We start from the raw sequence: 13946 nt of genomic DNA, 5'->3' as shown, positions 1-13946 counted from the left end.
TAGGGGTAAATCTACTAGTAGTGTTCTGTTAAATAGACACAGTATCAAACTGCCCTCTAAAGTTATACCTCTGTACTCACAGATTAATGCGACCCTTACACCTCATCAGAGAAGGTTCTTTGTGCAGTGGATATAGTTAATTCAGAAACCTACATGTGGTCAAAGGGCAGCGAGTAAGTTAAGACAAATGGGACAGCTGTATTCTTTCAACACCGAAGCTCGAGTATCATTGCAGAAGAAAGGGCAGAAAGATTATAAGAGCCAGAGGTCAGGGAGGACAGGACTGGAACAGCATTTTCAGGCCATGACGAGACTAGCGCATGAACACGCTGGCCAGACCTGTCAGCATTACAGCACCAAGAGGGGAGGGGCTTATGAGCCCCTATCCCTAACTGAGGAGCTATTGACAGCTGATGGTTTCTGGGCAGGAGAGTTAGTTTTCATAGGTTGGCCACACTCTAGGGGATGACTCCACACCAATTAGTATATGAGCACTATCAACTGGACGCAGAGGGTTATTAAAAAGAAAAGGGAAAAAATAGGACATGAAGTTGGGAAGGGGTGAGGAGGTGGGGACTGGGCCTGGGTCTGGGAGCAGGTAGACAGAGTAGTAGGAATGAATATGATCAAAATATACTGTAAGAAATTCTGAAAGAGTAAAAATATTGTATTAAAATATCCATGGCTATGGTGGTTTGAATGAAAAACAATCACCGTAGCCTCCCTAGGAGTGAACTTGTTGGAGGAAGTGTGTCACTGGGGTCAGGCTTTGAGGTTTCAGATGCTCAAACCAGGTCCAGTGTCACTCCCTCTTCCTGCTGTCTGCTTAATTGGATATAGAATTTTTAGCTACCTCTCCAGAGCCATGTCTGTCTGCATATCTCCATAATTCCTGCCATGATTGTAATTGATTAAGCCTCTGAACTGTAAGCCCACCCCAGTTAAATGCTTTCCTTTATAAGAGTTGCCATGGTCATGGTGTCTTTTAATACCAATAGAAATCCTAAATAAGCCAATGGTCAACTTAGATGGTTTAAGAATCACTTAGGAGGCATACCCTTGGGCATGTCGGGAGGGTGTTTCCAGAAAGGTAAGACTTACATTGAATATGGCTTGCACTATCCCTGGGACCTGGGGTACTGGACTGAATAAAATGGGGGGGAACAAAAGGAAATCAGCTGAGGACCAGCATTAATCTGTTTTTGCTTCTTAATTGTGTGTGCGATGTGACTAGCCACCTCAATCTCCTGCTGTAGTGCCTTCTCTGACATGGTAGACTGTACCCTCTGATTGTGAACCAAAACAAACCTTCCTTAAGTGGTTCTTGTCTGGTATTTTGCCATAGCAACAAGAGAAGGAACTAATACAATAGGTTAGAAGGGTCAAAGGGACTCTTATAATAATAAGTTACAAGGGAGTTATGAAATATATCTTGACTGCAAACAGATTTATGATCTTGTTTAAAGATTCTCAGTAATACCTGGGGAGGGGATAAGGTTAATCTCAAAGGTCTTATATGCTTTGTTTGGTTTAAAGCATAGGTTATTATTACTTTAGCATTCTTATTTGAAATAGCACTATATATAAAAAAATATTATTATCTCTACGTAGGTGTGCTGGCTGGTTTTTGTCAACTTGACACAAACTTAGACTTATCTGGGAATCGAGAATCTTAATCGAGACAATGCTTTCATGAGACTGTCCTGTAGGCAAGTGTAGTGAGGAGCTGCGGGCAGGCCTGCTTTTCGTCCCACACGGCTCCCGCACGGCTAGCTTAGCCCCGGAAATAACAACACACAAATTGTATTCATTTAAGCACTGCCTGGCCCATTATCTCTAGAGAGTTAGTTACTGACTAACTTTCACATCTTGATTAACCCATTTCTAATAATCTGTGTAGTACCATGAGGTGGTGGCTTACCGGGAAAGATTCAGCATGTCTGACCTGGTGGCTGGCTCCATGCCATCTGCCTCATTGCCCTCTTCCCAGCATTCTATTCTGTTTACTCCGCCTACCTAATTTTCTGTCCTATCAAAGGGCCAAGGCAGTCTCTTTATTGACCAATGAAAATAACACAATAGACAGATAACCCTCCTCCATCAGGCAAGTCTGTGGGGTTACTGTCTCGCATTGTGGTTGACGTGAGAGAACCCAGACATTGTGGGAAGTGCCACCCTGAGTGATGGTCCTGGGTGCTGTAAGAAAGCATGTTTGGAGGGCTTAGTGGTTAAGAATGCTGATTGCTCTTTTAGAGGACTGGGGCTCAATTCTTAGCACCCACACAGCAGTTCACAACAGTCTGTAACCTCAGTTCTGATAGATATGATTCCCTTTTTTGGCCTTCAAGGGCACTGCACACGCACGCGCACACACACACACACACACACACACAAACACACAAAACAAAAGGTGGTGCTCAGACAAACTTGCAGGCAAGACACCCATATGCATTAAAAGAAATTTCAAGATCTGTTTTTAAAAGAAAAGGCTGGCAAGATGACTCAGTGGGTAGAGGCTCTTGCTGTCAGCCTGACAACCTGAATCCGTTCTTTAGAACCCACATGGAGGAAGGAGACAACCAACCCCCAAAGTTGTTCATTGCTCTCTACCTGAGTCACACATACAAATGAACTAATTAGTGAAACTGTAAAAACTTAATAAAAATATTTTTTAAAGGAAAAAAAAAAGAGAAAGCAGGCTGAGCAACCCAGGAGTGGGCCAGTAGCAGCATCCTCCCTGGCTCTGCTTTAGTCCCTGCCCCAGATTCCTGCCCTGTTTGAGTTCTTGCTCTGACTTTTCTCAGTGATGAACGGTTACCTGGAAGTATAAGGTGAAATAAACCCCCTTCTCTCCATGTAGTTTTTGGTTGTGATGTTTTATTGTAAAGATAGAAACACCAACTAAGCCAGTAGGCAATCTTCATGGCAAAGGTGTGCCAAAATTCTTGACTCTGAGCTGCTGAGACTTTAACCAATGAATTCAAGAATGAGGGAACTCTTTCAATTCGTGTCTTCTTGATTTCCCCTGTATTTCTATCTTACTAAGGCAAATCCATTATTTGTATACAATTTAATACTTTTTGGTATACTTTAAGTGGGTTAATTATATACCATGTGAATTCTTTTTCCACAAAACTGTTAAAAAATAAAGTGCTAAGTGTTTTATAGTATTTTTTAGCTCCAACATACAAGTCTATTGCATAATTTCTGGACATTTAGTTCATGTTGTAGAAACTATACAAAGTGTGGGTTTGCCTAAGTGTTATCTTTAGCAGCCCAGCCTGAACACTTATATTGGGGCTAGGTCCTTATAACCTCTGGTTTTCCCTACCATTCCAATTACAGAGCTTGAGTCAAGAATACTAAGCCAAACTCAATGGTCCCTGGCTTCAGGCTCCTCCCACAAATAAGACACCTTCCCTGTGTAAGCCAGGGTGACCTCAGACTCACAGGGAGCTGCTTCCCTCTGCCTCCTGAGTGCTGGAATTAAAGGCATGTACCACTAAGCCTGCCTCAACGTTGTTTTTCTTAGTGGTCATGTTGTCAAACTACCCTCTAAAGATGTATGTAAGCATCCTCAGATCAGTGTTGCTTTCAACCTTAGTCGGAGAAGTAGTGGTTAATGCAGGGACCCATTCCTGTGTAAAGTGTTGAGAACTATGGCCATGAGTCCTCGGCTGTGGATGGGACGTCTGTATCAAACCCACTTCCCTACCTCAGGGTCCAGAGAACACTGGAGAAGAGGAGGCAGGAAGAATGTGGGAGCTGGAGGACTGGAGTAGGGCTGGGAAATGCTCTCCTCTGGGCCTGGTGTGGATGCTGCACATAGGGATTCACAGATCGGTTACCCCCACAAGATTTGCATACAATCAAGTCAGTTAATGAAGGAAGAAGGGTCTTGGAGGTCCCATTTTTACTGGCAGTTGAGGGAGAGAAAGTAATTTTGCTTTAGGAATGTGACCACTGGTTAGGTTCTCCAGGCCACAGTGAATTATCTCAAGCCCATGGGCATATGGGTAGCACTAATTGAACTCAGTGAGTTAAAATAACTAATTATAAAAGGACGACATAAAGTTGGGAAGATGTGAGAGGCATGTTCTGAGGGACGTGGGGTAGGAGTGACAGGGTAGAAAAGATCAAGATATGTTTTGTACATGTGTGAAAATTCTGAGAATAAACAAAAATTAGTTTAAAAAAGAAAGAAAACAAGGGCTGGGGGCTGGAGAAATGGCTCAGAGGTTAAGAGCACTGACTGCTCTTTGGGAGGTCCTGAGTTCAAATCCCAGCAACCACATGGTGACTCACAACCATCTGCAATGAGATATGATGCCCTCTTCTGGCCTGCAGGCATACATGGAGGCTGAACACTGTGTACATAATAAATAAATAAATCCAAAAAAAAAAGAAAAAGAAAACATGGGCTGAAGTGACGATTCAGTGCTTCAGAGTGCTGTTTGCTCTTCCAGAGAACTAGTGTTCAATTCATAGCACCCAAGCCATGTGTGACCACTCCCAGGGGTATTTGATGTGCTCTTCTGGCCTCCTGGGGGCACTTCATGAACATGCCACACAGCTACACGTGCAGGCAAAGCCACAATCACATGAAAGTAACCTTGAAAAAGTAAAAATAAGAAAGGAAAAGTGGATGCAGAGTACTTCAGAGTTAGGGTGGTCATGTTGAATCCTTGTATAGATCAAAGAGACACTGAAGGTTTTGAGTCAGGCAGTGAAATCACAGCTCTACTTCTGGGGGGGTTCTCCAGAAGGTTTGAAGGGCCAGGAAAAGAGCTGTGAAAGATCGGTGAGAAGTCACGGGAACCTCAAAGAAGGACAAATAGAGGCAAATTAGAAAAAAAGCCATGAAAATAGAGTTGGTAAGTGTACATTGGTTGAGGGTGGTAGGTAGAAGAGATTCGGGTCAAAGAAAACCCAAGATTTAAGGATAGAGACGGCTAAAGTGAGAGATTATTAGTGAAGATGGTTTTCTGTTTAGAATTAAGGCAGGGAAGAGGGGTACAGCTGGAAACCTGGTGAGGTTCTCAAGTAAACTTAGGGTGGCTCATTTGGAGTCGTGTAGATGGGAGTTCAAACTCTGACATGGCCACATTCGAGTTGTAGGACTCTAACAGATTATCTGGTATGCAGAAGTAAAGGTAGTAATAGCACCGTGGAGTTGGGAAGATGGAATGAGTTAATGGATAGTCATTTAGCTCAAAATGACAATTCTCATAAAGGGCAGTCTTACACTATCTGTATAGCCAGGCTCTCCCCGAAGCTGCTACAACCAGGACCAGAGGCGGCTGATAGGCCAAATGCCCTCTATGCTATCTGTATGACTGAGACCAGGCCAGACCCTTAATCTGGTACAGGTAGCCTATCTCCAGAATCCATCTTCTTGGAAGAAATGACATGTGCCCTGGGTTGAGTTTTGATATAATTATGCTTCCTTGTGCACTGGGGATTACGTGTGTGTGCGCATACATGCAAGTTTGCATGCATCTGTGCATGTGCGCGCGTGCGTGTGTGCGTGCATGTGTGTGTGTGTGTGTGTGTGTGTGCCTGAGGAAGCCAGAAGAGGGCATCGACTTGCCTGAACCTGGAGTGTGATCTGCTCAATGTGGGTGCTGGGAGCTGAACTCCTGTCCTTTGAAAGGGCAGGAGTGCTCTTAGCAACTGAGCCATCTCTCTAGTATCAACTCGCTCTTTTTAAAAACTCTAGAAGGGACATGTGCAGATCACATGGTTTCTAAAGTTGCCTTTCTTCTCCATTCCTTCTCTCTCTCCTGGGAAATACAGCCATGCTTGACTCTCTTACCTGCTCCCTTTTACCCTTCACTCTCCTTACCAAAACCAACCAACCAACCAATCAACCAACCAAACCATCAATAGCCTGAGGTAGGTGGGGATAGTATAATGAAAACCAAAAAGAAAAAAAGCCAGATGCTTAGTAGCTAGAGGTTGATGCAGCACAGCGCGGGAGTCTGCAAACAGTGTAGAGCAAGATACATCATGACTACCCAAGACCAGCATAACCAACTGAGATGGCTTAACTTTGCTTTGCCATGATGCTGTCTCCACATCATTACCTTCACAAAGTCTCCACTTCCCATCATGCATTTGATACAGTATATCCCTAAGCCTCACATAAGAACAGAAAAGGGAAAAGAAACCAATTTGGAATAAATCTTGTTTCTCAACTTTGACTCAATAATAACTCCATGCCCCCTTTAGAGTTTTCCCATAAGATGCGCTCCTAGACCCCAGGCAGCATTATTCTCTTGACAAGTCCACTCTCTCTCCCTCCTATCATTGGGTATTAATTATACAATATAGTAGGCACAACACTCCATCTTGTGTACTTTTGCCCTGAAATTAAACCTCCTCCTTATTCCTCCCTTTGTTTTTTATGAATTCTTTCTCTGAAGGTAACAATAACTTGGAAGCGCCGACTAGAGATCTCAATCTGCTCTGTCTCTCACAGAGCTCCGCCTGCCCCAGCCTCCCGAGTGCTGGGATTAAAGGTGTGCACCGTGTCCGCCCGTCTGCTGTCTCTCTCTGAGACCTCCCCAGCCTTCATCATCAATAAAACCAACTACAGGATTTCCGACCAACTCATCAACCCACTTTATGTCTTTGTCCATTCTCTCCCCTTTTCTTCCAATTAGGAGTCACAAAAGCCCATAAGGACAATGGGAAAACAACCCCCAGATCTAGGGTGGGAGGACTAGGTTGACTGGAAGAGTAAAACGCCTAATAAACCTTATAGGGCAATTATTTCCTGTCACAAGTTTTTTTTTTTCTCCTTATGTGCAAACCATATTTTAAAAGAAAAAACAAGGAAAGAAAATGTGTCAGTGGCAAGTTCTCTTGAAAGTGACCCCAGTATCTCAAGTGAGTATCTTCTGTACCCCTTTACGGTCATCTGTCTCCTAAGCCAGGAAGGGGACTCCCAGCCTTACCTGTCTATGCTGATGGCACAGAGGTTCAGGATGCTGGCTGTACACATCATGACATCCAGGGTGACAAAAACATCACAGCAAATGCGGCTGAAGTTCCAGACTCCACCTGTCACCTGCATGTTAGAGACAAGAAGGATGTTAGTGTTTTCCCCAGAAAAGAACAATAACCCAATCAACTCTCGTGCCTTCCCTAAGATGCTCATCATAGATGCCAATGCACCTTCCTGGCTCCCCACGGTGGGTGCCATCAGTACCAGAGGGCTAACAGGCACAGGGGATGTGCCAGGAGGTCTGGGGTTGATTGTTAAGGAAGGGATGGGATGGAGCGCTAGAGCTAGGAGAGATCGTCAAGATTAATTAGTGCAGGAATTCTCAGAGTGGCTCACAGTGGGATATTCGTTAAAGACATAAATTTCTGAATACCCCATAGACCTAGTGATTCAGAGTCCCCGGATCCAGAGCTCATGGACATTCATCTTAAAATAAGCACACCCCAGTTGTACTAAGGTTTTGGCAGTCAAACTTGAGGTTCAACCTCGGGGGTGCTCCTTGTAGTTAAGTGGTATGCGCACAGATACATCTCAGCCCATAGATGCACAGCTGTTAGTAAAAGCACTTGGGTAGCTGCCCAATGGGAGCCTTGTGCCAAAACTGCCTCTCTGAAGCCCTCTGCCCAGTAGAGAGCTCACCATGTGCTAAGAAAATAAGCTAAGAACACATTTTACATAAAACATGACTCCAAAGCAAAATTTTCTGTGACTTCAGACTGTAAAGCTTGGAAACATTATAAGACATCTATGAGAACAAGACTAAACCGTGCGACTGCCTTTGACCCTCCCCCCTTTGTCCCAACCTCTACGAGGTGGGAGAAGGCTGGACCCAGAGGATCAGAGCAAAACAGTGATGTCCCCCAGCTAGGTGATGCTAGCCGTGACCTGCTGCCCGTGCACATGGAATCGACCTCCAGAGCTTCCTGCGAGTAACAGAAAGCATCCGGGATTAAGGCGGATTATATGGTAACATAGTTCTATTTTATTTTTGCGTGTTTATATAACCCAACTTAGTAAGTAAGATGCATCAGGGACAATGCAACTTTTTGATTAGCCATACACTGCTACTTATAGGCTCTGAGGCGTGTGGGTTGCCATTCTGGGGGATCACGGCTCCCAGTGGGAGTTTGTGTCTCTGATTACTGCATTTTTGGTGTCTCTTCTGAACAGGCATGAAGGCTAAGAGATGGGACAGAGACAAATAGACCCAGCAGACGCTGGCCAACGAGAGTGAAGGAGGAGCTGCCCTCTGTCTGGTTCCCATCTGAGACCCGGGTGTGGTGAGACTTCCCGTGTCAGGTCCATAAAGCCCTGAAGGGTCCATCCTCCTTCCCTAATATCTTCTGGAGCTTTTTTTCCTCTCAGTCTCCCGTTTAATCTCTATGTTTGGTCATCCTCAGACTATTTTGAGAAACGCTGACCAAAGATGCTTTGTTTAAAAGCAACCAGGAAAAGTTAAAACAAGTGAAGTCATCATATTTGTTCACTTGGTTCTTGATTTACTTCCTCTTAGCTAGATCACTTGGCTCTGTATAAATAGAGGCCCTGCATAGATTTATAGGGATACTGAGAATGAACATCTTCTCAGAAGAAGAGTTTATGGATTCTGATCTACAGAGTCACCACACAGTGACTTCAGAGAGACAGCAGTGAAAGATGATTTTGATCACACAGGACAATTGCATGGTATGCAAGCTTCTCCCTCCCCAAACTGACTGAATTTTGTGTTCCTGATTTCTTTTTCTTTCTTCCTTCCTTCCTTCTTTTCATTTTTTTGTATTTTTTCTTTTCTTTTCTTTTTCTTTTTCTTTCTTTTTTTTTTTTTTTTTTGAGACAGGGTTTCTCTGTAGCTTTGGAGCCTGTCCTGGAACTCGCTCTTGTAGACCAGCCTGGCCTTGAATTCACAGAGATCCACCTGTCCTCCCCTCCCCAGTAAAGGTGTGCACCACCACTGCCTGGTTTGTGTTACTAATTTCATTCTACATATGTCTACTGTGTAACTGGAGTTGTGACTTGGGGAAAACCTACTTTTTTTTTCATATAATTGAGTGTGTCTGCATGTTGTGGGAAGTTTAAAGGAGAAAGAAAAGTTGGGACTGCGGTCAGCCTCAGTGCTTCCTGGTGCTTTGTTCATTCATTCATTCTTCCATGCATATAGTTACCAAACAAGGACTTGTGAAGCTGTAATAGTCCACAGAAGGAAGGCATAGAATGCTTTTTTAAAGGTTTTGTAAAATGTACTACAGGGTGTCTCCTTGAAGACTTATGTGATAACTATAGAAAAAAGGCATTTCTCATTATTATTACTTATCATTATACGTGTATGTATGTGTGCCTGATGTATATGGGCATGCATGCCATGGCTTGAGTGTGCAAGTCAGAAGAAAGCTTAGGGGAATCAGTTTCTCTCTTTTCCTTTTCATGTGGGTTCCATGGATTGAACTCAGGCTGCCAGGCTTACGGGGCAAACACCTTTACCTGGAAGGCCATCTCACCATGCCTGGACAAGGCGTTCTTGAACACAGTAACTAGAGATCGGTATGAATGCCTGGTACAATTACTACAAACTAACATTTGCTGAAGATTTCTCCTACTTTTATCACCTACCCACATGACCCATTCTAGGAGTTTCTACAACTCTGAAATTTCAGATTTTGAAAACAGATTTTGGTTTTTTTTACCGTATGTCCTAGTGCAGCTTTTTGAGGCGTGTATAATTTGATAGGAGATTAAACGACTGTTACTTAACCAACTCGATAATGGCAGAGACATTTACTTGCTCACTGCTGCTCTGGGGCTCCTGGAGCTGGGGTTAGGCATGCAGATACCTCCGTCAAGACTGAGTGCTCTCCGACATACTAAAAGCCATTTATTGAATGCTTGCTAAGTGCCCGGTGTCCTGCAAAGCCCTTTGCAGACGTGGCCTCTTAGTGCTGATTATAATCTCCTGCGGGAGAGACTGTGGCTGGAGGTTATCTGCAGAGGTCTGTCTGTCTTAAAGATCCCACGAGCTCCTTGACCTCTACTCTGCTGTTTGACCTTGGTGGAGTAGAAGATTGGGGTTATTGAGGGATGGAGAGTTATCCAGGTTTAGTGCCTGTAGAAAAGTACCCATTTACTTTATTTTTTTAAAAAATATTTATTTTGGAGGCTGGAGAGATGGCTCAGAGGTTAAGAGCACTGCCTGCTCTTCTAATGGTCGGGAGTTCAATTCCCAGCAACCACATGGTGGCTCACAACCATCTGTAATGAGATCTGGTGTCCTCTTCTGGCTTGCAGGTATATATACAGGCAGAACACTGAATAAATCTAGTCAGGCAGTGGTATGTACCTTTAATTTCAGCACTTGAGAGGCAGAGGCAGATGGATTTTTGTGAGTTCAAGGCCAACCTGGTATACAAGAGCTAGTTCCAGGATAGGCTCCAAAGATACAGAGAAACCCTGTCTCAAAAAGTGTTTTCAAGTGTTTGCCTGCTTGTATATATCTACACTACATTTGTGTGATGTTCATGAAGGCCAGAAGAGGGCATCGAATCCTCTGTAACTGTAGTTACAGACGGTTGTGAGCCACCATGTGGGTGCTGAGAACTGAACCTGGATCCTTTGGGAGAGCAGCCAGCATTTTTAACTGCTGAGCCATCTCTTGTTTTTACTTTTAACCACTGTCTCTGGCCAAAAGCTCTCAAGACTGTTGGATAAACCTCTTGGAATGTATTGCTGAAGTCAGCAACCACCAACTCTAGAGCTAAATAGCTTCTCTTAAACTATAGAAAAGATCTTCCACCTCCCTAGCTCGCCTAACTTGCTGTCCCAACCAAACTTATTTTTCCCATGTATTGTTTTGACTTTCTCTCTTCTCTGGCTATTAAAGTTCATGCCACTCTTTCCATGGCACAAATCAAATCCAAGTTCTGAGGACAGGGTCACTCACATTTGCCTCAGGATAAAGGACTTTTACTATTTTCTTTAAAGCAGAGTTGTTATTTTTACACTGATGGGACTATTAATAACTTTGTTATGCAGGAAGCAATCTTAGAGAGGTCAAGCCAATTGTCGCAGGTCACATGGTTGGTAGAGGCAGACTGGACACTGGATGCAGACAAGGCTGCTGTAGAGAATCACACAGGAAGTGCAGCTTGTGGACTGGAGTGAGTGGACACAAAGAAAAAGGAGAATCAGGGGGGCTTTGGTCTGGGGAACAGGCACCTTTCTGACTGCCCCATCCCAGGACTGCAAATCAGTAATGGAAAAGACCCCCAGGGTGGGGCATGGGGCTGCTGCATAGGGTCCTGAGTGGAAGGACACAGCGCTTTCTTGTTGAACCCACAAGTTGGTTCCCCTGGAATGAGACCCCCATTCTGTCTATGTTTCCCTTTTCCAGAATGTGCCATCAGAAATCCCACTCTTTCATTGATCTCAGCCGAGTGCCAAGAAGAAAACAACCTGATTAGCTGATTGAAGTGATTCCTACTAAGCTGCTATCACTTAACTGTTCTGGGCGCTCACTCATTAAAATAAATCTGTAACTGGTAGACACACTTTATATATATACATATATATGAATGTTTATACTACAATCTCCCACACCATGTAAATAACAGTAAAGGATGAAAATCTAAAGTGCTAAAACCATTCTAAGTAACCGGCTCACATCATTTCCGGAAAACTCAGTCAGGCAACTATGAAGTTCAATTTGTAGGTAAATGGAGACTTGGGGCAGGAGAGGGGTTCTTTTCTTGAGAACATGCAGCTAGCAAAAAGAGCTAGACTTTTCACCTCTTCCTCTCAACCGAGGACTCCTGTCCTCAAAGACTCCCATCTTGGCACACAGTTCAGTTCCACCCTGCTAGCATTGGAGGCAGTAGCTTTTGACCTTTGTTCATCCATTTACCCAGAAAGTCACTGATTGACTGCTCTCTTGTTTGAAACGTGGCTGGGAGGGGTGTGTTGAGATAAATTCAACCTGGTTTTGTTCCCCGCGGCTCTGATGGCTCTGACGACAGTGCCTGCCTGAATTGGGAGAGGAATGTGTAAATGGGTGTGGAGGGATGGAGGACCTAAACCAGAACTCCTGGGAAAGAACTGATACAAAGTGATAAGTGCTGACAGAGAGATAAATACGTACTGCTGAGAGATCATAAAAGGCGAAGTAATTTTGAAATTAAGGCAGACTTTTAAAAAACCGGATTGATTTAAGGCTCTTTAGAGATATGTTTTCCACCTAAATTCTGATGAACAACTCTCTTCAGAATCGCAGGCAGCCAGGTGGTGTTGCTCTCACTTGCTAATGAACATGGCTAATTCCCTGTAGCAATATAGAGGGGGGTGGGGGAGGAAATAAGACAGTGTCTTCAGGTATGAAGTTGGCTATTGATTTCCAGCAGACACAGCCCAAGGTAGCATTTCCCAAACTTACTGATTACAAGTGGCAATCCCCAATTCACCTACAGCTCTTGCTAAGCAAATGACCCACAGGCCCCACTCCAAACAATAAGGCCCTCAAGTGATTCTTACAGTCTGGGGGAAACCATTGTCCTGCAAATATGAGTTTTTGAGACAGGATTTCCCTGGCCTTCTTGCTTCACCTTTCCAAGTCTGGGCTTACAGGTGTGTGCCACGTTTTATTCCCTTATTTTTGGTGGTGTTGGGGAGTGAGCTCAGGTCCTCGAGAATCCAGACAAGCACTGAACTACTGAGTCAGAGCCTTAGTTTTCTTTAAGCATTCCTTGTTTGTTTGTTTTCTGAACCATGGTCTCACTCTTTTTGTTTGTTTGTTTGTTTGTTTCTAGCCCAGATTCTTGTTTTTTTGTTTTTGTTTTTTGTTTTCTTCTTTCAAAAGTGAGTAAAATCTGTGTCTCTTAGGAGATGACAGGTTTAAATTTAACTCATTATGATACAGGGATTCAGGACAACTCCTAAAACAAAAACTCCAAAGCCTCCTCTCCAACCAATTTATAGTACTGGAAGAGAGTTTTGTAAACCCCCCCCCCATTGACAAAGATTACACCCCTCATTAGTAAGGAAGTTACAGAAAATAGATATCATTCTTTAGCGCTTCAAAGAGTTTGGTGACCGAAGCTGAGAGTGGGGGAGAAGCAAGGTTGGAGGATGGGAAGTTCCAGAGGCAAATAGAAGACTGGAAACACCTCCAATTGTGTTCTATACATAACAAAACTGTGCATTTTAAAAGCCCTGTCATCCCTAATTGTCAGAGAAGCTGGGGCTGTGTAATTGTGCTGCTGAGGATAGAGACGCTCCTTGGCCAGGGGCCTTTGAGCCTCAGACCTTTCCTGGTCGCTTGGCCCACCCCCATTCTGGAGAGTATTTTTCTCTTTCTCAATAAAAAGTCTCTATTTCTATCAATACTCAAATGTCCCTGGTCCAATTGTTCCAGGACATACGATCCTGGGAGTCTCAGTGAGTACACTCTGGATTTGATCCATGCCTATCACCTGAGAACAACCAAGTTCTCTGAGATTTATGTTTTGGTATGTACTGGTTTTTGGTTTTGGTTTTGATTTTTTTAAATGAAAGTAGGTGTATTTGTCTAATGGCCATCTGGCATGCTAAAGCAAGGAAGCGGATACTTAAGCTTTTAAGAACTAAGGCCAGTAGGTGAAGAAAACAATTTGGGGTTTTAAAAATGTACCAAGGTTATGCAATTTACCAAACACTTGACACTGCCTTACTGTGTATCCCTGGCTGACCTGGATAGACCAAGCTGGCCTCTAACTCACAGAGATCTGTCTGCCTATATTTCTTGAGTGCTGGCATGCACCACCACTCTGGGCTAAGGCTATTTAATGACTGTTGAGAAATGACAAAAAATTAGTTTTACCAATTTTACATGAGAAAAAAAACCCATCCTTGTCACAGTTCAGGATGTAATAAATAGACATATCATGGGATTGAAAGATCCAGATAAATCCAGACCCCT

At 43.7% G+C, this 13946-nt stretch overlaps 1 protein-coding gene across 3 annotated transcripts in view; it reads right to left on the bottom strand.

Annotated features, from left to right (window-relative positions):
* The window catches only part of Drd3 (dopamine receptor D3), a 60189-nt gene that overhangs the window by 26189 nt on the left and 20054 nt on the right, over positions 1–13946 (bottom strand). For all 3 annotated transcript variants that reach the window (XM_048422682.3, XM_048422683.3, XM_048422684.3), the window contains one exon: positions 6960–7072. In XM_048422682.3, coding sequence (XP_048278639.3) covers positions 6960–7072 — 113 coding nt within the window. The remainder of the gene's footprint in view (positions 1–6959; positions 7073–13946) is intronic.

This window comes from Myodes glareolus, chromosome 2, assembly GCF_982192425.1.
Source record: "Myodes glareolus chromosome 2, mMyoGla1.1, whole genome shotgun sequence".
NCBI lineage: Eukaryota > Metazoa > Chordata > Mammalia > Rodentia > Cricetidae > Myodes > Myodes glareolus.
This window is presented reverse-complemented; position numbering and strand designations above follow the sequence as displayed.